The 23,939-nt window shown below is 40.6% G+C and overlaps 1 protein-coding gene and 1 pseudogene across 4 annotated transcripts in view; one reads left to right on the forward strand and one right to left on the reverse strand.

Annotated features, from left to right (window-relative positions):
• Positions 1-18,144, reverse strand: part of LOC144373589 (transport and Golgi organization protein 1 homolog) — a 164,489-nt gene extending 146,345 nt beyond the window's left edge. Inside the window, exon 1 of one of the 4 annotated variants that reach the window (XM_078036615.1) lies at positions 17,868-18,144. In XM_078036615.1, the coding sequence (XP_077892741.1) occupies positions 17,868-18,029 (162 nt within the window). In that variant the 5' untranslated portion in view covers positions 18,030-18,144. The remainder of the gene's footprint in view (positions 1-17,867) is intronic. The other 3 variants (XM_078036617.1, XM_078036620.1, XM_078036619.1) reach the window with 3 other exon arrangements.
• LOC144373591 (transmembrane 9 superfamily member 3-like) lies at positions 7,707-9,581 on the forward strand (annotated as a pseudogene).
• Positions 18,145-23,939: the final 5,795 nt, after the last annotated feature.

Genomic DNA, 23,939 nt, shown 5'->3' on the forward strand with positions numbered 1-23,939 from the left:
CTTTGTTAAATAGGTGTCATGTTTCAAAACCCTTTGAAAACGATAAATTTGTGTCATAAATATGTGTGTTTATGTTTTGACCCATTTTGAAAATTATAAAATTATGTCACATGAATATGTATGTTTGTGTGTATTTTCTAACTTTACCAGGGAAGCAATTTAATATTTAATTTTAATGTTCAATTTTTGAACCTAATTCATATATATACATATACATAAACCTATATAAAATACATATATTATACACAACCACACACACACACACACACACACACACACACACACACGAAGTGTGTGAAGTAAGTCTCAACATCCTTTGCAAATTGAGAAACACAAATTAAGATACCATTACATACCTATTAGAATTCCAAACTTTAAAGAAACTGATGAAATATGACACACACACAAATTCATTAATTGTGCATAAGTAGAAAAGAGAATTTCCATATATATAGAAATTATTATAGTGTACAGTGGATAAATTTTGACATGTGTACACATCCATGAGAGCATCTTTCAAATGGCAGGGGGGAAGAGAGCTAAAATAGGGGTGTTATTTACAACCAGTTGTTATATTCAAACATATATCCAAACATAAATATATCATATATATGTTCAGGTATGATTTTCCTGATTTATAAATTTATCATTCTTCTTGAGGTAAGAAGATATGTTCTTGGTCTCTCGCTGTAAACCTGTAAACGTTGTAATGAGCATTCTAAATCAGGGTTAGCTGGAAAATATCTACTAATTCACTCTGGATATGTTTAGTAGTCAACTTAATTATTAACATAGATACATCCATGAAACCATAAATACAGTCAAGATGAAAATCAATCCATCACACCTAAAAGCTTCCTAACATACCTTAAATTTACTCCCTTCCCTTTCTCCTTGCCAACTCATAAAAATTAATGATTGCATTTTATCACATTTTGTTAATTTTTAACTATTTGAAATTCTAATGGGAATGTCTGTAATCTTGTGTTTTTAATATTTAAATTTCCCAAATGACAAAAATATTGAGCATTACTTCAATGGCATTTCTTTCTGTAAAAGTTAAGTTAAATGTCTTGTTGGTAATTGTTCATAATTGACTTTTTGTATGTTTGTAACTATATATAACTTACTATTATGTATGCTATTTTGTTTTATTTCAATGTCTAATTGTGCCTAACTTAAATGCAATTTTATTGTATATTTATCTTGTATCCTGCAATCATAGTAAACTAACTTATTCATTTTTGAAGTATATTTGTGCAATCCATGTAATTTTTCTCCATAAGTGACAATCTTCTGGGCAAATAAAAGTAATTTGAATTCTTTCTTTCTTATGCAAATACCCTTCCTTCCTTCCTTCCTTCCTTTCTTTCTTCCTTCCTTTCTTTCTTCTTTCTTTCCTTCCTTTCTTTTTTGCTTTACTTTCTCAAATAGAAGCTTCAGTAAAACTTCAGTTGCTTCAGTTGAAAACATGTGAAAAAGTGAACATACCTTATTCCTAATTCTAGAAGGAAAGCAGTTAGTGTTTCCTCATTAGGTGTGTGGTTGGCTGTAGGTATTTTTATCATTTGTTTGTTTGTTGGTGGTGCATGTTTTTATTCTTGCTTGTTTGCTTGGAGACAACCTTTATCAAATTGAAAAATGGTTATTCTCAAATTATTAATTTTCTTATCATGAAATATTTTCCTATATTTTAATTAAATGTAATTAATTTTAAAATAAATTAATGTTATGCACATCCTTTCTACTGTAGACATATAATGGTTTTTAAATGCATAATTTACTCCTCCTAAAATGTATTTTGAATCTTAATTCAATTCACATTTTTTAAATTTTTTTGAAAGCTATGGTATAGACTATCTCAGAATATACAAAGTTTATTTTAGGACCACAATATTACCTTCTAGAATATCATCTTTTTAATCTTGATATTCCATGGAAATAAATTTACATGTACTTTGAAATTAATCACGTAAAGACTTTTAACTAATTCTGTGAAGTTTTACTTATATACTGTATATTGGAATTTGGAGTGAATGAGTAATTGAAGAAGATAAAATCACATCTTTGAATGTTCTATATTGCACTTGATTTAAGGGATCATTATAGAAACAGAACTGTCCCTAACAAAGACTTCAGAACCACTTAGCACAGAAATAGCCATCTGACAAACTAAAGGGGAAGAGCTAGATGACAAAAAAAATTCAAAACTTAAGTAATACTGAAAAGCAATCACAAATACTGTCTTCTATACCATGCCCTGGCTCTTCTTTACATTTAATCCAATAAAAAATGCTTAAAATGATCTTACAAAGGAGGATGCCAAGGTTGAAAGAGTCAGAGTGAGGAGAGCCAAGAAGAATAATACTCAAAACTCAGAGCTGACATTTCTAAAATGGGATCTAAAGTCAGAAGTAAAATTATGTTCATGAGTTGGAAGTACACAAAAGTCAAATATCAGGATGAATTAAATGGTTGATTAAAAGTGCAGAGATAAAATGACCTTGTAATTGTACCACTTTTGACTTCCACAAAGAAACATTTCATGCTCTAGCCAACTGGCACATGACCATTGTGAAAATCAACTGTAGGAAGCAAGTGAGTAAGACACAAATATAATAAACAAGCCATGGTGATAAGAGTGAAAAATTAAAAACATGTGTGGACAAAAGAGAATTCGTCCATCCATAGACTGGCAGGATACCTTCTATTTAGGCCCATTTGCACACTTCTGATAAACAACATTTTGGCCAAAGTGTCTTCTGTCTGTCCTTTAAAATCCTTTTATACCTGCCTGCTTTTCCTCTCTGTAATTTAATTGAATTAAAAATAAAATATTTGAGCATCAGTTATCTGTTTATCCATCTATCTGATGTTGGTCTAAGGGGAGAAAGAATACATATCTCAACAAGAAACTGTGTTCCTTCTAGGAAGTTGAAAAGGAGTGTGGGCAATAACACAAATGGATGTCACAAGGTGAGAAGTGAGATTCTTTACAAGGGCAGTGGAAGGAGAGATTACGTTCAGTTGAAGAGATTTAGAAAAGGCTTTATGAAGCAGGTGACATTTCAGAAACAACCTGAAAACATGTAAGATTTTGGTTAAGTGGAGCAAGGGAAGGGTTATTTTCTAGGTAGCATACAACCTATGAATCTGGTTGAATAATAGATAGGAGCTGGGTGTCAGAAAGGAGTCACCCATATGTGGCCAGGGTTTCACAAGCAGGAGCTAAGAAACTGCCTCAACATCTCTAGTGTCAATTTTATTCATTCCAAACAGAGATTTTGATGCACTTTCTAATGCTTTTTAATTTGTTCCCAACAGCTCTCACATTTGGAAAACTGGGAATCAATCTTATGAAATAATGTTTTATTATTTCTAATAATAACTAGGATGTTCTTTAGGATCACAGAAATCGAAATACTTTTTCTTTGTTGGCATCCTTTGGCTATCATTGGTTTAATAAACTTTCTAGAGCTATGCCTCTTTTACAATGTATCTTTTTGCAGTTCTTTCAAAAATTATTTATGCACATCAAGTAAGACATGAAGCCTTTTCTAAATCTCTTCAACTGCATGTAATTTCATGAAGACTTGACAATTTTCCATGTCAGAATTTAATCTTGCATTTCCTTATGTCATATCCTAAATGAAATATACAAATCATGTGTGTGTCCATGTGCTTATATTGACATGTGCTGTGATTTTCCAAGTCTTAAAGTCATGCATTGTGCTAGATTATTGAAATATTTAGTTATACATTCTAATTCATTTCCCAATTGAAAATATTTTAAGTCAATTAGAAAGTAAATTACATTTACCAGATATAGCTTCATAGGAGATTTTGGAAAGTTCTCTGCTTATAATTTTCTGAAGTATCTAGAGTGCCTCTCTGACTCTATAGAGACACAATCTTCTGTCCCTCCTAATATGAATTAGATAATTCCATTGCTCTGTAGATGTTCTGAAGGCTAAAGACTCTTAATGCTAAATTTATTGAGAGAATAAATCCCATTTTAGCTGTCTTGTCTCTGCCCTTTGGGTGAACAGAGACCAAAGAAATAAGAAGACATGTATTTATTCACAAAGGATACCCTCACATAGGAAATGCTATGTATTCTTGGAATCTTCTTTAGTTAATTGAAGAGATTATTTATTGAGGAAATAATTTATTGAGACCTGGGATTAAATACATAATTGATTTAACATCTCCAGAGTTACTAGCCATGCATGTTGTAAGTGCTACAAATCTAGGAAGCATAACTCACACAATCCTGCTTCAGAATGTGGGCAAATCCAGGGAAGCATCTCTTTCCTTCCTCATCTCAAAATGTTACTCCTGCTGCCAGTTTTTTCACCTGTACCCTCTCATCTGATTTTTTGTCCTTGGCATACAGTTGAGTGGTTTCTCTGCTCTCCTGTATTGCCAAAGCTATTTTGAGCTTTGTGTTCACATTAATTTGAAATACTTGTTGACCTGTTGTTTACCAGATATTGTTAGGGAATAGAGGAGAAACTTTATAGTTTCTTCCTCTTTCCTGTCTTCATTGACACCAGATTTTAACTTTGTATATGTTGTCTCCCATACTTAGAAGTTAAACTTGAAGACCTGAATCAAAGAGCAGATTCTCACTCTGGGAATACATTTTCCTTGATGTTTTTAATTGCTGATTAATTTGGTGAATCACGTAAGAGATGCTACAAGGTTTGGTTGCTGTTGCTTTAAAATGAATTAATAGTTTGATGAAAAATTTCAAACTATAACCCCTGTGACATGAATCTAGAATTGTTAATAATATGTTAGAAAATAACATTCTGAATTATACCTTAACATAATAAAGAAAATACAGCTAATGTCCTGAAAAAAAAGATTTGAGAAGGCAGTTTTGTCATTTTTAGTAATATGGATTTACTAAAATCAACAATTTACTGAAATAATGATATGGAAGTGGCAAATAAAATACACCCATTTCTCTTCCTTTTCATAAAAATGATCAATTGGTTTTGTAACATTTAGAAAATTAAGTAGATGTTTTTGTGATCAGTATACTTTTGGTTTCGTTCTGTTTTCTCTTTCTAAATGAAATCACTTTTTTAAAAGAAAAAAATTAAAATGCCACCTCATGATGGCCATTATGCTTTTTTAACATCAAAATTAAATGGACAATTGTAGAGGTTAACCCCCTTGACTTCTTAATCACTTTTAACATTGACTCCTTCTTCTTGAATAATCTTAAAATCTTAAAATTATTTTCTCTATCATCTCCCAAGATTCTGATAATTTTCTTTAATTCCTACTACACTGATATTCTGTTTAGTATCCTTCAGGTTTTATTTTTCCTCCTCCCTGTAAATATGGGATTTTCTTCTTATGATCCCAGTTAACTTTGTCCTGGAACATTTTAGTCAATCCTATAACTTCAACTACTGTCTGTTCAGCAATGAGCTTCAAATCTTTGTTTGCCTATCAGATCTCTCTCTTGAGCTACAGTCAATATGTCCATATACTTTATACATTATCCATCTCTAAATCAATAGATTCCCAGGTACACTCAGAATTTTTCCTATCTTATTTCTGAACCTAACCCTTCAACACACTGTAATATGGTCACCTTCTACCCAAAAGGCTGAGTCAGAACCTGGGCAGTCAACTTGAACATTTCTATCTTTTCCAACCCACATTCAAACTTTGACCCAGTCCTATTGATCCAACCTCTTTAAGTATCTCCCATACCAACCCTGCTCTCTCTGCTCTTACCACTACTATTTCAATTCAGGCATTTATCATTTTTACGTGAAGTACACAGTAAACTCCTAACAGATCCCCTAAGTTCATTCTGAAAATTATCTATCCACTAACCACACTGATCCTAAATCTTTTATTTTCAACACAGTGACTGCAAAGAAATCATATAACAATTTCATCTAAGAGTTGGGGGGGTATGGTAAAAGGAGGGTGACATCTTTAATTAAATAAATCATTCACCATAGAGTAACTGGGAAAATATTATCGACAAAATCATAATTGTTTTATAATGTTTATTTAGAATTGTCAAAATCTTTTAAAGGAGGCCATATTCTTTTTGTGAATATTGAACAAGAGTATGTGGTGTAAAGAAAGAAAGAGGAAAGGAAAAAGAAAAGCTAAGAAGCAATTCTGAATAAAATCCAGTGGGTTCACGTTATCCTTAGAATAAAGAGTCATTATGGCCCCGGTTTGTCTGCCACAGCATCTCATCAATGATTACTAAACAGAAATGCTATATAGAATGAAAAGTGAGAAACTGCTATATGAAATCTTAATGACTTTTCACATGCTTTGAACACACTTGAAATACCAATTATACCCCCCCATGAAGATACTGCAAACACACACACACACACACACACACACACACACCCTCTGATTCCTATTTTCTTTTCCTTCAAACAAAGAAACTCTTACAGTTGCCTTACAAAATCTCCTTTGCCAAAGTCAATTTTGAAGCTAAATAAAATGCCTCTAGCCTTTGTTTGCAATTTTATACGTTGTGTGAATACCTCTATTATATTACTTATCACAGTGTAAAGAAATGCATGGTTTGTGCATCTCTATTTCCCATGTACAATGAACTTCCTGGGGATAAAAATCAATTTTTTTTATCTTAGTAACCCCAACATCAAGCCTGACATGTGAATAAATGTTTTCTAAAAACTTGGACTTTTAAAAAAGTTTAGTAAATAAGAGGCAAAAACAAATTCCTTAATTCCTTACCTTAGACAAATAAGCTTAGATTTGTTCCTGATGGATATACAATTAAAAAATACCAAGAACTTTGAAGAATTACAATAATGATATATTGATGACCACTCTGAAAATCTGCTTTAAAATGTCTGTTTGTCTGCTTTCCTTATCTATCTTCTATTATGCTAAAGAACTGCACAGGGAGCTGAAGAAATGAAAACAGCCTTTATTTAATGCTCACATGCTTTGCACATACTGAAAACCATCCAGTCTGAAAACCAGTCTTTGCACATATAGTAATTGTGTGACAGATGGTCTCTGGCTTGTCACACAATTACTATATACACAGTATGGAACTAGAATCCAAAGTAAGCTAATAGATCGCAGCCAACTACACAATCAGGGAAAGACTCCCCATCAGGTCTTGTGATGAATGCTTCCTATCCTTGATCAGCTCCTGGGCACTGTGGGGCACTAGGATCCAACAGTCTGTCAATCAGGGCGCATGGTCCAGTCTTCAGTCTTTTGTCAACCCCTCCCTCTACAGCATTCTTAAAATTACTTCCTTGACTCCACTCAACTCATTACTTCTTCATTTACTTTTTATTTCACCTATTTGAAAGAAATTTATTTATATATTCTTTCAAAAAATATAGTCACCTTTGGCAAGCTCTATGCCTGGTGTGTGGGAGATTCAAATTGAGAACAAGTGATATCCTTGTCCCTATGAATTTTTTATCTTTTGGGGGTGGGATAAGCATTTTTCAAAAACTCACTTAAATCTGCACAATGCTGTTGTGGCTGAGTCAGAGAAAGAGGCTGGCAGGATCAGGAGGGCGGCACAGGAGCTGTTAAGGCAGGGGCATCAGCAGAGCAGCTGGGCCCAGGCCTTGAGTCTGCCAGTGTCCTGTGGATGCGAATCACTGCCGCACAAACACCAAAGGCAGAGCAATTGATGGGCCAGTCAGGCATGAGCGCTCAGGATGAGGCCTCTGCAGGGCGCTCCTGGCCTGTCAGCTTCTGCTGCACTGCTGCTGCTGCTGCCCAGGGCCCAGGCAGAGGAGCATCAACACATGTTCCCAGCAGAGGCTCCATATGGTAGTCTTTTAGGCCACTTCTGACCTTAAAGTCTCCAGTTTCCCAGTGGAAGGCCTGGCCCCAAAACAATCTCTTGCATTTGGTCTAAAGTTGATCGGTGGTTTAATTGCATTTTCACATTCAAGATTGGATGTTAAGAATTCTAGGAGTGGCTTTCACTTAGGACTGGATGGTTTTCAGAATGGTGAACTGGAGCAAGGCAGGAAAGTCAGTTTCAAGATACAGAAGAAGTTGTCTTATGGATGAAAACTGCTGGACCCTTCCAAAATTGCCTCGAAACATATAAGTACTTTTCACTTCTAATCTGTGTGGGGTCAAAAAAAGTAACAGTCATTACCATGAAGCTCTAGGAGAAACATTTCAAGGAGTTGAAATGGAATTTAGTGGTCTAGATATTAAATTTAAAGATGATGTGATGCCAGCCAGTTACTGTGAAATTGATTTTGATAAAGAAAAGAGATGCCTTTGTTTATGCTATCAAAATTCACTACTGGTACCAGATGCACATAGTTGATTTAGCAATATGGGGTATTATTGGTGAAGCAGATGAAAATGTACAAGTTTGTTATCTTTGGACCTACAAAAAGCTTGAAATAGATTTTAATGGAAATTTAATTGTTGGAGGAAATGTGAAACTGTTCCCAATACCAAAATACAGATGTCATATTTGGTAAAATGGAAAAATTCAGATGTAAAATTTGAAGAACGATTGCACAAATATCTTGTGATCCATCCTTTTTTCAACAGGGGATTCATTGGTTTTTAATTTTCAACTCCTTCAGGATGGTGATCTTCTTGATAGGCTTAGTTTCAATGATTTTAATGAGAACTTAAGGAAAGATTATGTCTGGTTCAGTAATGAAGAAATGGCTGACATGGATAGACTTAGGAGATGGATATGGATAGAAACAGGTGCATGGAGATGTATTTAGATCATCAAGACACCAGATAATATTTTCCTCTCTACTTGGTTCTGGATTTCAGATATTTCCTGTGTTTCTCATTGTTATTATTATTGCAATGATAGAAGATTTATATATTTTTCTATGCTGCTACATCACCAATGAATGATTATTTTGGAAGAAGTCTGTATGCTAGACAAGGAGAAAGGAGATGGGTAAAACAGATGTTCACTGGGGCATTCCTTATCCCAGCTTCAGTGTGCTGCAGGCCTTCTTCAATTTTATATTTATTTATTACCATGCTTCAAGAGCCATTCCTTTTGGAACAAAAATCTAAATCTTATTGGTATAATACTTGGCTGAAATTTGTTAGGTCAGCCCAACTTCCTTTGTTGTGCCAATGCTGTGCCTTGTCCTATACTGGAGAAAAAATATTTTATGTAACCTGCAGTTATTGTTTGCCTGGGAAGTATTTTACCTTTTGGCTCTATCTTTATTGAAATGTATTTCATTTTCACATCTATTATGTCTATGACTTCATAATGCTGGTTCTGGCCATCCTTTGCATTGTTACCATCTATGTGATATTGTGTGCACATACTTCTTGCTAAATGGGATTATAGGTGGCAGTGGACAAGTTTTCTCTCTGCTGAATCAACTTCAATCCCTGTTTACACGTATTCGTTTTACTAATATTTTTTTTTGAAACAAAGATGTATGGCTTACTTCAAACATCATTTTACTTTGGATATATGGTGGTATTTAGCACAGCCTTGGGGTAATGTGTGGAGCACTTGTTTACATGGGAACAAGGGCCTTTGTCAAAAAAAAATCTATACTAATGTGTAAATTGACTAGAGACACAAGAAAACCTGGAAATTTGGATCAATTTCTCTTTTATATGGGTAGAAGTCAGTGCTGTTTTCATCTAAACCCTGAAAGGAACTGAGAAAGGGAAATGGCCTTCCTGATAATAGGTGGCTCGTCCATGATCTCCACAAGTCAACAAAAGCACTCCTAATAGAACAAAAACCTCAGGCAGGACCACATGGTGGTCATATCAAAAACTGACTCTGAGGCAACAGAAATTACGGAGCCAACCTTTTTCTTACCAGGCATTACCTACCCCAGGTTTGCCCAGAACAAGGGGAAATGGCCATTTAGCGAGCAACCTCTTTACCAACATGGACTGTGACTCTCCAGTAATCTTCCCACCCCTGAGACAAAAGTACAAAAGTGATTGAAGATGCTCAATCACCAAGCTGCCTCACTTCTTGCCCCTGTCCTGACTCACATCGTGGAGTCATTGAATAAAAGACAGAATCTTCTAAGGGTCACTGCTCCATGTTTCTTTCTGAAATGCTTCTGTGTGGCTGTGGAGCCACCAGAAATCTAGGTAAACTGACTCTGACCACAGGTGACAGCCTGGTGAGCTTCAATTGGTGGACATTAGCATCATGATCTTGTTTTTAATGTTATTTGCCTCAGGTCCCAATATCTACTTTAAAATTCAGAACTTTTTTCAGCATCACAGATTACTCTGAACAGGTCTCTACATCCAGCTGCCATTTTGCAAGAGATATGGAAGAAAGAGAAAGAAAGATGTGTGCAATATTCTAAATATGAATTAGCAAAATCCAGATGTGAGGACGTCCATGGATCCCAGGGCCTGCCACTATAACAAAGAGACCAAGGAAAAGACACACAGGGCGGAGAACCTGCAAACCAAGAACTGCACAAAGACATACCAAGTGGTGTATGGGGTGTCTGTCTTAGCCCTTGAGCTTGTGTGCCCTGGTGCTGGTTACTTCCGGAGGAAGGAGGGACTAGGTCTAGGATGCAGCCATGTGGGATGCTGACAAGGTGCTGTTGTTGACTTGGTTCTAGGGTGTTCCACATAATTTTTCACTAAGTTACACTTTTTTTCTCTGTGGTCCCCTCCCCTGCTTTGTACTTTCATTGCCTTCCATTACTGTGACAAATATATGAGGTAATCAGCTTTAAAAGACACAGGTATGTTCTGGCTGACTTTTGCAGGCTTCACTCCGTGGTTGGTTGCCCTGTTGTTCTTGGACCTGGGGTGAAACCACATATCTACCTGGCAGTGCATGCTGGCAAGTGACTCACTTAATGGTGGCTGGGAAGCAGAGAGTGGGAAATTAAGAGACCAGGATTCCTCAGTCCCATGAAAGGAGGCCCTTAACAGGAAGCTCCCCACTAGCCTCCCCCTTAAAGATCCCACTTCCTCCCAATAGCACCTGTGGCTGTGATCAAAGCTTTCTCACCTGGGCCTGTAGGGATCATTCCAGATTCAAACTTTAGTAGTGGCAGTGCTTCATTTAAAAAGGAAAGGATTGGAAGTATACCCTCCACTGGTCTTTTCCTACAGATAGAAATCTAGAGGTGGAGAAGCCAAGAGCCCACTGGGGTCATCCCAGGCACCAGGAGAGGCCACAGCTTGACCAGGGAGGCCAGAGCAATGGAGGCATAGAGTGGAGGCCAGGTTCTGGATGCACTGGAAGTAAGAACCAGCACAGCTGCTGACTACTGAATGGAGCATAAAAAAAGATAAGATGGCAGCGGGGTGGAGCTCAGGGGCACAGTACTTGCCTGGCATATGTGAGGCCCTGGATTCTATCCCTTGCAGAACAAGAGAATTTTTTTTGAAGAAATAAATAGGAGACACAAGGTCAGGCCTCTGTTTCTCCTTCCTTTGTTGCACAACCAGACAATACAAAACTCTTTCAGCCTAGGATGTTATTGGTCACCACTGGGGAAAAACAGCAAAATGCAGGGAGATGTCAGAGAAATCTGCTTTGCAGCAATAACAGCCCCAGTTCCCCTGGCCTTCATTCTTGTCCCTGACAGGGGACTGTAACTTTGTTTCTGTTATCCCATTAGCTGAGGATGCCTGGCCAGGGCCCAGCAGGCAGCATTTACCTGGTCCAGGGAAACTGTCAGTCTAGACCCCAGAAGAGTCCTGGTTCCCCTGTGTCACCAGATCACCCACTGGGAAGGTGCTCTTGGAAGGAAGGCTGTCTGAAGCTTCAGTTGTTACAGGGTGGGGACTGGGGAGTCTGTAGCCACCTGCCCTGGGAGTGAGGGAACTGATCCCAGTGACAAATGCAGATGCCTCCTCCCCCAACTCACATGGTTAGTTGATTGGTGAGACCAGAAATCTGCTGCTTTGGGAAAAGGGGGAAAGTGAAAAAGTTTGCTTTAAGAAACTGCTGATTCCCAGTTATCTTATTTGTTAAGAAAAGGGGATTTACTTTTCCATGTACTTCTGCATTTAAATCTACATTCAGAGCCAAAGAAAAGAGTAGCTCAGATAGGGATATACACCTTGCCTTGACCTTTATCCCAAAAGACTTGCCCCTGAGGTAGAAAATCTCCTGTTAAAGTTAATTTTGCATGAGTCAATGAAGACTAATCCAATAATATTTCTGAAGCATCCTTAGCATCAATATGTAGCCTGTGCTTCATGACGCTTTCCTTACACAATCTCTCTTACTTGCAGGTCACCTGGCAGAATTCCTTATCTTTATTCACCAGATCCACATTTTAGAGTTGTAGTTAGTTTTGCATTCACTCACACAACCATTTATACTGTAACCACTATTTATTTGCCAACCACTGTTTCACAGTAGCTTATGATACATCAATAAACAAGAAAAATAGTCACCTGCCTTGTGGGTGCCATTCTGATGAAGAGAAGCAGACAACAAATACAATAAATAATCCAGTAATTCAGTAAAAGTAGATCTATGGGGGTGCAGAGTATCACAAGGGATCTGATGCAGGGGAAGGGACTTACTGTATCATCTTAACATCTTATCATAGGAACACAATCTCCAGAACCTGTCTTATATGTCTGCTGAAGAGCAACCTTCACTTTAATTTCATTTAACAGTGTGCCAAAATATATTAGATGAGAATACCAAAAGCCTAGAGAAAATACAGAAGTATTACTGAGCCTATGGAAAATGAAATGAGAGTGCCTAGGATTCTCAGAAGTTATTTATTAATAAATAACTTTTTAATCATGTTTTGTTTACAAAACTTCAGAGAATATGGAAAATATTTTAAATTTGTCGCTGATATATAAAATGTAAAAATTCTATGTATTTATAGAGTACCATGTGATGATTTGATACACCAAATAAGGTACAATGTTTATATCAGGTTAGACACCCACCTCCTTAAACATTTCCCCTTTTTATATGGTGAAAACATGTGGGATCTTTTCTTCCACCTTGTTGAAATATACCATATCTAAATGTTATCAATACTCACCACTTTACTGTGCAATAGCATTCCAGAAAATGTATGCTATTGGTTTTCATTTATTTATTTATTTGCCAATGAGCCTTAATTTTATTTATTTATTTAAATGTGGTTCTGAGTTTATCAATTAAGTCTAAATCCTCAGAGAACTGAGAAGAGTTCTCTTATTTTGACTTTCCAAAAGTATAAGTATGTTAATATATACCTATATTTGTTTCAAAAATATGGAAATGCGTATCTCCTTAACAGATATTAAATTCAGCACAATGGCCTATGGTCAGAGAAATGAAGGAGGTTCTCATTCTCTATTTTGTTTGTATGTTGACATTGAGGACTTTACATGTGTAAACTTAAAATCTGATTAAAATGAGAGATATGCAGTGATATTTTATAAACTAACCAGTGCACACTATGATAGTTAACACCCAGTAAGCTAAATAGTAAGTACTAGTTTTCCCCTCCAAACTCATGAAAGAGTAGAGTTTGAAACCTAGTTTGAATATCCAACTAATTACCTGGGGATTGCCATTAGGAAAAATTCAGACTTCCTTCCCTCTATCAATGTCAAGAAGAAAGCACTTTTTCCTGATTCTACCCACCAGGTATTGGTCTAATGCATCTTCCATGGCATCTCACACAATGGTCCAACCCAACCCCAGCCAGGCTCTCCACCATCCCCAAGTCTTCACCTGTGGTGTCCTCATGCAGGCCAATGTCAAAAGCCAGCTTATCAGTTAGAGACCACCAGATGCAGAGGCAGCACAGATACTAAATCACAGAACCAGAAGTGATTGCTCAATATTTACAGTCATGGTGGAGTCCTGTTCTGACAACTGATTTGATATGTGTCTCTCTCTCTGCTGCTTAGCCTTTTTCTAAAAATCTGGGACCCTCTGAACAAAGCCCAGGTCTTTATTGGCTGAGGCAGAACAGCCTTAGCATAGCATTCATTAGGAGCAATATTTAAAGGAAATGTGTAATTTTTCCCTCATAAAAGACTAAGGAAATGTGCTGTGTCGCAACAAGACAAATAACTGAATATGTGTTTCTACATCTCTCACTTCATGTGATATATTCATGATCCCCAGCTAGAGCACAGTGTGATCTGACAGTGACAACCGGATCCCAAGCAGAAATTGAAAAACTATTCAATTTTATGTTCTACTTCTGTTTTCCCTTCATTTTTTTAACTCTCCGAAATCCATCCAGAATTACTTGGTTTTAGTGTGCAGGATGTTGTTTTACTAAAATGAAGTTTGATTGTGCATGTGTTTCCCTAGGAGGAATTGGTTTCTCTCCAGACTATCATTGCCTCCAACCCCTAGGTTTTCCTAACCATATGGTCATGAAGTTTTGGGTCATTTTTCAGACCAACTCTCAGCACCTTGCTAAGTGCTATAAGGAAGAGGACACAAAATGAATCTGGTATGAGCTTGCAGTACACCACCATCTGCAAAAAGCACACTCACAGCCAGTAATAACAGGACCATGAAGAGGACACACTGTTCTGGGGATTAGGAAAGGCCAGGCCCCTCTCCAAGAGCTCTGAACAATTAAGGCAAAGTCTAGAACATTCCCATCATGGAACAGGGCCTTCCAGCTAAATGGCAGCCAGTGAGTATGTGAAGGCAGGAGATGAACTGATTGGGGGGAAGTCAGCACCATAGGGATATGTCATCTATGTGAGCTGGAGACTCGGAATTTGCCACCGACTATGAAGCACTGGCTCTCATGGTTATAGGAGAAGCTTCAAGGGTCTCCAAGCCTGTACTGAGTAAGCACAGAACTGTGTGTCTGACCTGGAGACAGGCAACTCACAGGGATCCCTGAAATTCACAGGTTTCAGATATAAACTGTGTTAAATGTCTGTTTTTCTCATGTGGGGGCAGGCCCCAAATTCCTTAATAAGACACCTAAAGCACAAGAATCAAAAAATGGGATGAATTCAACCTAAAAAGTTTTTTTTCTCAGCAAGAGAAATAATATGTGAGGAGAATAGGGAGCCTACATCCTGGAAACAAATTTTTACCCCTCACATCAGATAGAGCTCTAATCTCTAGAGTATAGGAAGAACTCAAACATTTAAAACAACAACAAAAATTAAATTAACCAATCAACAAATGGGCCAAGGACCTGAAAAGATACTTCTGAGAAGAGGATATACAATCAATCAACAAATACATGAAAAATGCTCACCATCTCTAGCAAATAGAAAAATGCAAATCAAAACTACTCTAAGATACCATCTCATTTCAATAAGAATAACAGCCATTATGAAGTCAAGCAACAATAAGTGCTGGGGAGGATGTGGGAAAAAAGGTACACTCATGCATTGCTGGTGGAACTGCAAATTGGTGCAGCCAATTTGGAAAGCAGTATGGAGATTCCTTGGAAATCTGGGAATGGAAACACCATTTGACCAAGCTATTCCCCTTCTCGGACTATAGCCAAAAGACCTAAAAAGAGAATACTACAGGGACACAGCCACAATGTTTATAGCAGCACAATTCACAGTAGCTAGACTGTGGAACCAAACTAGATGCCCTTCAATAGATGAATGGATAAAAAAATGTGGCATTTATACACAATGGAATATTACTCAGCACTAAAAATAACAATATCATGGCATTTACAGGGAAATAGTTGACATTAGAGCAGATTATGCTAAGTGAAGTTAGCCAATCCCTAAAAAACAAATGCCGAATGTCTTCTCTGATATAAGGGATGTGACTCAAAATGGGATAGGGAGGAAGAGCATTGAGAAGAAGGTTACCACTAAATAGGAAAGAGAGGTGGAAGGGAAAAAGAGGGAGAAGGGGAATTGCACGGAAGATGGAAGGAGACCCTCATCATTATACAGAATACATGTATGATGTTGCGAGGAGAAAAAAAAAAGGAAGTATATCACATTAGATGGGGTAGAGAGATTTCAGGGGAGGGGGGAAGGGGGGATAGGAAGGGCAGCAGAATAAAATAGACATTATTGCTGTATGTATATATAGGTGAGTGTATGACCAATGTGAGTCTGCAACCTGTACAATCAGAAAAATGAGAAATTATACCCCATTTGATTCAAATGTACGAATTGTCCAGAGAATTGTACTGTCATGTGTAACTAATAAAACAATGTCTGTTTTTATTACAGAAAAAGTAACAACTTTATATTGCTCTGACTTCCCAGACAAAAACAAGGTGGTGCCTGATGAAATCGTCTGTGAATTTCCTCAACAATATTACAGTCCTCAGCACTGCAGTTATTAACAGACATACCGTCTTCTAAGTTTCACAGTAACATTGAGGTAGATATAGATGCTATGATTATCCTACAAACTTCATTGAGTGCCATGGCAAGGACTTGGCCTATTCACTCTGTACTCCACACCTAGTGTAGTGCCTAGCACACAGACGTTGATCAAGCAAAGTGGTTAAAGGACCCAAAGAAATTTTCAGACACATTTAAGTTTAAAAAAACCAGAAAAGTATCCCAGGTTGTGTGGTGGCAAAAGTGTGCCTGAATCTAGAAGTCAGCACCAACATGCAGAGTAGACTCAACTCTAAGACACCATTAACACCGAAATGCAACAAGTAACCTCAGCTTAGCCACCACCCAGTGTGCAGGAGATAGTAGCTGGCTCAACAGACACCAGTGACCAGATAGCTGTCAGGTCCATAGTGAACTGGGATTCTTTTTCAGTTTTAACTAATTTGTGCTTGGGGATAAATTTTAATGGAATTCATATTAAAATCCCAAAGACAATTCTTCACAGAACTAGAAAAAGCAACCATGAAATTCATGTGGAAAAATAAGATTCAGAATAGCCAAAGCAATACTTAGCAAGAAGAGTGAAGTAAGACACACCATAATAGTATAGCTTAAACTGTACTACAGAGCCACGGTAACAAAAAACAGCATTGCATTGGCACCAAAACAACAGAGAGACCAATGAACGGTACAGAACAGAAGACACAGAGACAAACTCACAAAATACCGTTATATCATACTAGACAAAGGCACCAAAAACATACATTAAATTTAAAAAGTCTATTCAACAAGTGGTGCAGGGAAAATTGTAAAGCCACATAAAACAAAACAGAAAGTAAAGCCCTCTCTCTCACTCTTGACAAAACTCAATTGAAAATGAATCAAAATTTAGGCACTAGAACAGACTACCTGTGCCTAATAGAAGGAAAGGTAGGCCCACATCTTGACTATGACAGCCTAAGACCTGACTTCCTTAAGGAGACTCCTATATTCCAAGAAGTAAATTCAATAATTAATAAACAGGATAGATTCAAACTAAAAAGTATATTCTCAGCAAAGGACACAATCAATAATGTGAAAAGAGAGCCTACAGAATGGGAGAATCTTCCCCACATGCACCTCAGAGCATTAATCCCTAGGATATATGCAGAACTCACAAAACTTAACACCAAAAAAAACGCCAGGGTTGTGGCTCAGTGGTAGAGCACTTGCCTAGTATGTGTGAGGAACCGGGTTTAATTCTCAGTACCGCATATAAACAAAATAAACAGTCCATTAACAACTTAAAAAAATCTTTAAAACGGATTTTATAATTTAAACAACCAATAAGTGAAAATTAATAAAATCATATTTAATAACACTCAAATCAACATCAAATGAATGGAAAGTAAAAGGGCTTTTAAGAGTGGGTATACTCTCTCCCACTTTTCTGCCAAATGATGACTCAACTATTGGGACAGACTTTTTCTGGCTTCTTACCTCCAGAACTGTGGGAAATAATTTTCTATTCTTTATAAATCTCATAATTTTCACTATTGGAAATTAAAATTAACAAATTTCAATATTTAGACTAATTATCTAAAATATAACAATACCTTTGAAACCGGAGTTCGAAGACGAAGCTCCATGGCTTCTGCTGGCAGGTAGGCGCTGCCCGCGAGGGGCAGGGAGGCCTCGGCAGCAGAGAGAAGTCCTAGCTCTTCATGGCGGGCCATTCCACACAGGGCTGCAGCAGACCCCAGCAGATCCTCAACCATTTCTTCTTCTTTCGGCAGTCTCTACAAAGTCGAGGAACCATCTCCGGGAAACAAAGCAGGCTGGAACTTCCTCGGGACTCCGGAGAGGCTCCGGAGAGGCGAGGCGAGGCTCCGGAGAGGCGAGGCGAGGCTCCGGAGAGGCGAGGCGAGGCTCCGGAGAGGCGAGGCGAGGCTCCGGCCAGGCTCCGGCCAGGCTCCGGCCAGGCTCCGGCCAGGCTCCGGCCAGGCTCCGGCGAGGCGAGGCTCCGGCCAGGCGAGGCTCCGGCCAGGCGAGGCTCCGGCCAGGCGAGGCTCCGGCCAGGCGAGGCGAGGCGAGGCTCCGGCCAGGCGAGGCTCCGGCCAGGCGAGGCGAGGCTCCGGCCAGGCGAGGCGAGGCGAGGCTCCGGCCAGGGGAGGCTCCGGCGAGGCTCCGGCGAGGCAATCTGGATGGACTGGCAGCTTCTCTTCGCAGAACAGCCTCCAAGGGGTTTATATAGCACTTGGTCCAATGCTATTGGTCCAAACTTATGCTAATTAGGACTTGAAGGAAGTACCACTGCTATTGGTCCAAACTTATGCTAATTAGGACTTGAAAAAAGTACCAATGCTATTGGTCCAAAGTTATGCTGATTGGGTCGGACACATACTAATGCCATTGGTCAGTCTCTTTTTAATATTCATAGTAGATTCATTCATAGAATCAGCCCCAAATTCCCACGCTGACAATGAATGAATGGCCTGGGAAGCGATCAATGGCAAAGCCGCAAAGTGCTTGCCTCTCATTCCCAAAGCCTTGGGTTGGATCCCTGTTCCAAAAAGAAAAATGAAAAACAAATTACAGATAAATCAACATCAGCAAAAAGGAAATAAACAAACTATCAATACATAAATCTTATTCAAAAACATACCTGCTCTAAATTCTGCAGATCTCTGTCAAGTGTCGCCTTACCCTTTACCTCTTCAAAGCAATTTTTCCCAAAACTTGAGAGTCATGGACCATGTCTTAGTTATCTCTCTTTCGCACCTATGCCAGAGGTGATGTGGATGTGTGGGATGTAATCCTGCTGAGGATCAAGGTCTGATTTGGGGCCAGCTTGGGAAGCATTGCTGGTGATATCAAATAATAGCTATTTATTAAAATTCAAATTCATGCATGAAAAAAATGATATAGAACAAAAATATGGTATGATTAAAGGTCAACAAGAAGCAAATAGGGCTGAGGTTGTGACTCAGTGATAGAACCTTTGTCTCCCACGTGTGAGGCACTGGGTTTGACTCTCAGTATCTTCTATGAACAAATGAATAAAATAAAGGTCCAGAGATACCCACCGGAGCTCAGGCCCTTTCCAGATGCACTGGAGCTGCAGTGGGATGCTCAGGCCCAGCCCAGAATGCTTCTACTCACCTGCAGACACCAACCAGAGCTCATGTACAGTCCAGATCTGCCCCCGCTGACCTGGGCAGGAGGCCAGACACAGGGTAGGCCAGTGTCCATCCCTCAACTGGGAGACCTGCACCGAGCTCAAGTCTGGCCCAGGACCACGTCCCCACACTGGCAGACACCTGTTGGAATTCAGGCTCTGCCCAGATCAGCCTCACAAACCTGTATGGAGCCCAGGAAAGGGTAGGTCCAGGTCCATCCCAACACTGGCTGACCCTCCCCAGAGCTGAGCCTTGGGCCGTGGTGACTGCCTCTGCCCACCAGCAGACCACTGCAGGAGCTCAGATCCAGTCCAGAGTCACCATGAGGACCTGTGAGGACAAAACCAGTGTCCAGGGTTGCCCTGTCCTTCCAGTCATCAAGAGGCTTGCATTGGAATTCAGGCTCTGCCCAGGACCTACTCTGCCCACTGACAGACAGCTGCAGAACTTCAGCCCCAACCAAGATCAGCCTCACTGACAGGCACGGGAGCATAGTCCAAGGTAGACCTGGTACCAGCTGAAATAAGCAGGCCCCAAGAAGAGCTCAGGCCAGACACGGGACCACCTCCGATCAACAAGTGGAGCTCAAATTCGGCCAAGATTGGCCCGGCTGACCTGCTTGAAGGCAGAGGCAAAGATAGGCCCAATGTCATCTCGCCACAGGCAAAACCCCACCAGACCTCCAGCTCTACCCAGATCCAACTCCATGATATGGCAGGAGATGAAGTCCTAGCCCAGGGTAGCCCAAGGCAATCCAGTAACCATGAGACTAGCAGTCTCTGCCCAAAGGCCTACCCTACCAAAAGTCATTTTGGCAGCCACCCAGATCAGCCTTGCTGACAGGTGCAGGAACTTGGCCCAAGGTAGGCCTGGATCCAACTGCCACAAGCAGGCTCTGAGCAGAGATCAGGCCAGAAACAAGACAGTCTCTGCCCAAAGGCCCACCTCTGCCAGAGCTCATCTGTGCCCCAATCCACCTTGCTGATCCACTGAGAAGTCCTGACAGGGTAGATCCTGTTCCCTCCTGCCTGCCAAGGTCTCGGCTTGGCACCAGAATCACGAGCCACCACACACCTTTGTAGGTTCAAACAGCGATTCTTTATTCCCGATCTCACACTGCCTCCACACAGGTACAGGGGCAATCCCCATCTCCCGCACAATTCAAGTCCTAAATACTTTCTCTCCAGGAGAACTCAGCGGGAACTCAGGCAGCAGGCACGCCCTACCCTCAGCAGGAATAATCTTCAACCTCCAACTTCCCTAAAACTCCTATTGTCACGCCCTAAACCCAAGGACGGGGATACTTCCTGCAAAATACACCCTAATCTTGGATCCACCCTGGTGATTGAGCAGGGTCACCTTTCTCAAACACACAAGCAAGGTCGCAGCAAATTTCCAAGGCAAGTCCATTTAACATGGGGTACGCTGGCAAGGATTTTGATGCGTCATTCCTACTTGGTAATGGCCCTCAGCACCTGCCAACAGCTGACACCCTGCTGTATCTTAGCATTCAACCAGTTAACCCTTGCAGATGTGCACAGGAGCCCTGGCACAGGGTAACACTGGGAACACATGGCCATCACCAGACCTCCACCTCTGCTCAGGCTTGGTCCAGGACCGACTCTGCCCACAGGCAAGACACTCTCCAGAGCTCATTCCCAGCCCAGGTCTAGCTGGAGCATCTGCACCAGAGCCAGGGAAAGGTTAGGAATGTTCCATTCCTCTACTGTCTGAGCCCTGCTGGAGCTCAGGCTTGGCCCAAGACCACCACTACCCTCATGCAGTCCCCTGCTGCTCATAAATAGCCCATATTTTCCTTTCTGACCTGCACAAGAGCCCAGGCAAGGGGAGGCTGAGCTCCATCCTGACAGCTGCAGACCCCCACCAAGCTCCAGCTCTGGCCAGATCCAACTCGACAATATGGTAGGAGACAGAGGTAGAGCCTAGGGTAGCCCAAGTCCATCAAGTCACCTTCAGACTGGTACCTGAGCTCAGGCTCCTCCCAGAAATGACTGTCCACTGTCAGACAGTCACCAAAGTTCAGCCCCAGTCCAGATCTCCCTCTGACAGGCAAGCAAGCCTGCCCCAAGTTAGGCCTTAAACCAACTGCCACAAGCAGGTCCCAAGCAGCCCTAAGGCCAGACACAGGACCGTCTCTGCCCACAGGCAGAGCTCAAACATGGCCAAGATTGGCCTTGCTGACCTGCACAGGATCCTGTGCAAGGGAGGCCCAGTTCCATCCTGCCACTTGCAGAATCCCACCAGAGCTCCAGCTCTAACCAGATCCAACTCAGTGTCCTGGCAGGACACAAAGCCAGAGCCCAGGGTAGCCCAAGTCGATCCAGTCATCATGAGACTGGCACCAAAGCTCAGGCTCTGCTCATGAATGACTCTACCCACTGACAATCAATCACCCAAGTTCAACCCCACCCAGATCAGCAGTGCTGACAGGTGTGGGAGCCTGGTCCAAGGTAGGCCTGGGATCAACTGCCACAAGTAGGCCCCTGGTAGAGCTCAGGCCACAAGCTCTATAGCCTCACCCCAAAGGCAGACACTTTCTGGACTCTGGTTCTTCTCCGATCAGCCTAGTCCACCTACTTGGGAGCCTACACATGGATAGACATAGTGCCATCCCACCAGTGTCTGATCCCCGCTGGAGCTTAGACTCGGCCCAATACCACCTCTATCTATGGTCAGATGCACACCAGACTCAGGCCCGGGCCAGGACTGCCTCTGCTCACTTGCTAACTCCTGCTGGAGCTTGGGCTCAGCGCACACTATCCTAGTACACCTGTGGGAGTCCAATAGTAGGCCTGAGTTCATTTCTCCACTGCTAGATAGCAGGTGGAGCTTAGGCTTGGCTCAGGATTGCCTCTCCAACATGCACGGGAACCTTGGCAAGTGTAGGACTGGTTCCATCCCACCACCTGCACACCTCACCTGGACCTCAAGCTCTGCCCAGGAGCCAGGCCTCAGGGAAAGCCCTGGTTCTACCTGCCACCACCTGACATCTGTGGTTCTTAGGCTCAGCCCAGGACTTCCTCCACTCATTGCCACACATCTTTGGGAGCTCAGGATCACCCCAGATCTGTGAGGACGACCTGCAGTGGAAGCCTGGGCACAGAATGGCCACAGGTCCATTCCCCCACCAGCCAACCATTGCAGGAGCTTATGCCTAGATCTGATCTGCCTGGCCAAACTCTCCTGAGCTCATGCTCAGGGTAAGCCTAGGACCATCCCACCACTGGATGACGTCTTCTGGAGCTCAGGCTCTGTCTAGATCAGCCTATTGCAACTGCATGGGTGTCCTTACCTAGGGTAGGCCTGAGTCCAGCAGACCCTCACCAGATTTGAGGCTCATCCCAGGACTATCTCAGTCCACTGGCAGACACTTCCAGAACTCAGGCAGGGCCCAGGACTGTATGCACCCATCAGCAGACTCCCAATGGAGCTCAGGTAAGGCCAGATCCTCCTCATGGATCTGCATGGCTGCCAGGATCCTAATTAGGTATGGATCAATCCCACTAGGGGAAACCCCCCAGGAGCTGATGAATAAATAAATAGCCAAAACAATAAATAAATAAAGGAAGGAAGGAAAAAGAAAGAAAACTAGTTCATTCATATTCTTGATTTTATTCACATTTACTTTCAGTAGGACATCATGGATTGACTCTATTCTTCAATGCAAGAGACTTACTTATATTACCTAAGCCTGATTTGGGTGACCCAAATGTTATCCATGTAAAAATTAAACATCATTGTAAAATATTGAAGATTTCTTCCCTGACTTTCACCAATATCAATCATATTCACCAGAATACCCCATCTGAAAAATTTGATTTCACATCTGAAATTTGGAAATAGAACCAGAATTCCCAAGCTGGCAAAGGGCTCTCTACATGAGGCAAAATTGTTCCCAGTTGGTAGAAAACAGTACTTTGATGATGTTCCTTTGGGTTTCTGAACAGCTCACTAGAGGTTAATCATATACGGAGCTCGTAAAATTCAAGAAAAAGAAACAAACACCTTAATAAAAATGCGAAAAGACAAATGTAGGCTGTTTATAAAATATCACATACCATACACTTGAGATGGCATTTCATGTCAATATAGTAATCCAAAGAATATATAAAGTACATTTGTGTGTGTGCATATCACATAAAAAGAATAAAGAAAATGAGAAAACCTAATGTTGACAGTGTTGGAAAATGGAATTGTCATGCTCTGATAATTGCAATGAAAAATTGTCATAACCCTTCTGCAGAGAAGTTTAAAATATATATCAAAATTTGAAGTGCACACTTTCCTTTAACCCAAGAATTCCAACTCAAATAACTTATGTATAGTTATTATGGCAAATTTTTAAATTTTACCATGAAATTGATCATTGTAATCAAGGTCCCCATTGGCTAGGGATCAGACCTCAGGTCCCTGGGGAAAGTCATTGGGCACCATTGCATTGCTCACACCCATGCCTTTCCTGGGGGTTGCTTACAATCATAAACAGCC

Source organism: Ictidomys tridecemlineatus, unplaced genomic scaffold (genome assembly GCF_052094955.1).
Source record: "Ictidomys tridecemlineatus isolate mIctTri1 unplaced genomic scaffold, mIctTri1.hap1 Scaffold_44, whole genome shotgun sequence".
NCBI lineage: Eukaryota > Metazoa > Chordata > Mammalia > Rodentia > Sciuridae > Ictidomys > Ictidomys tridecemlineatus.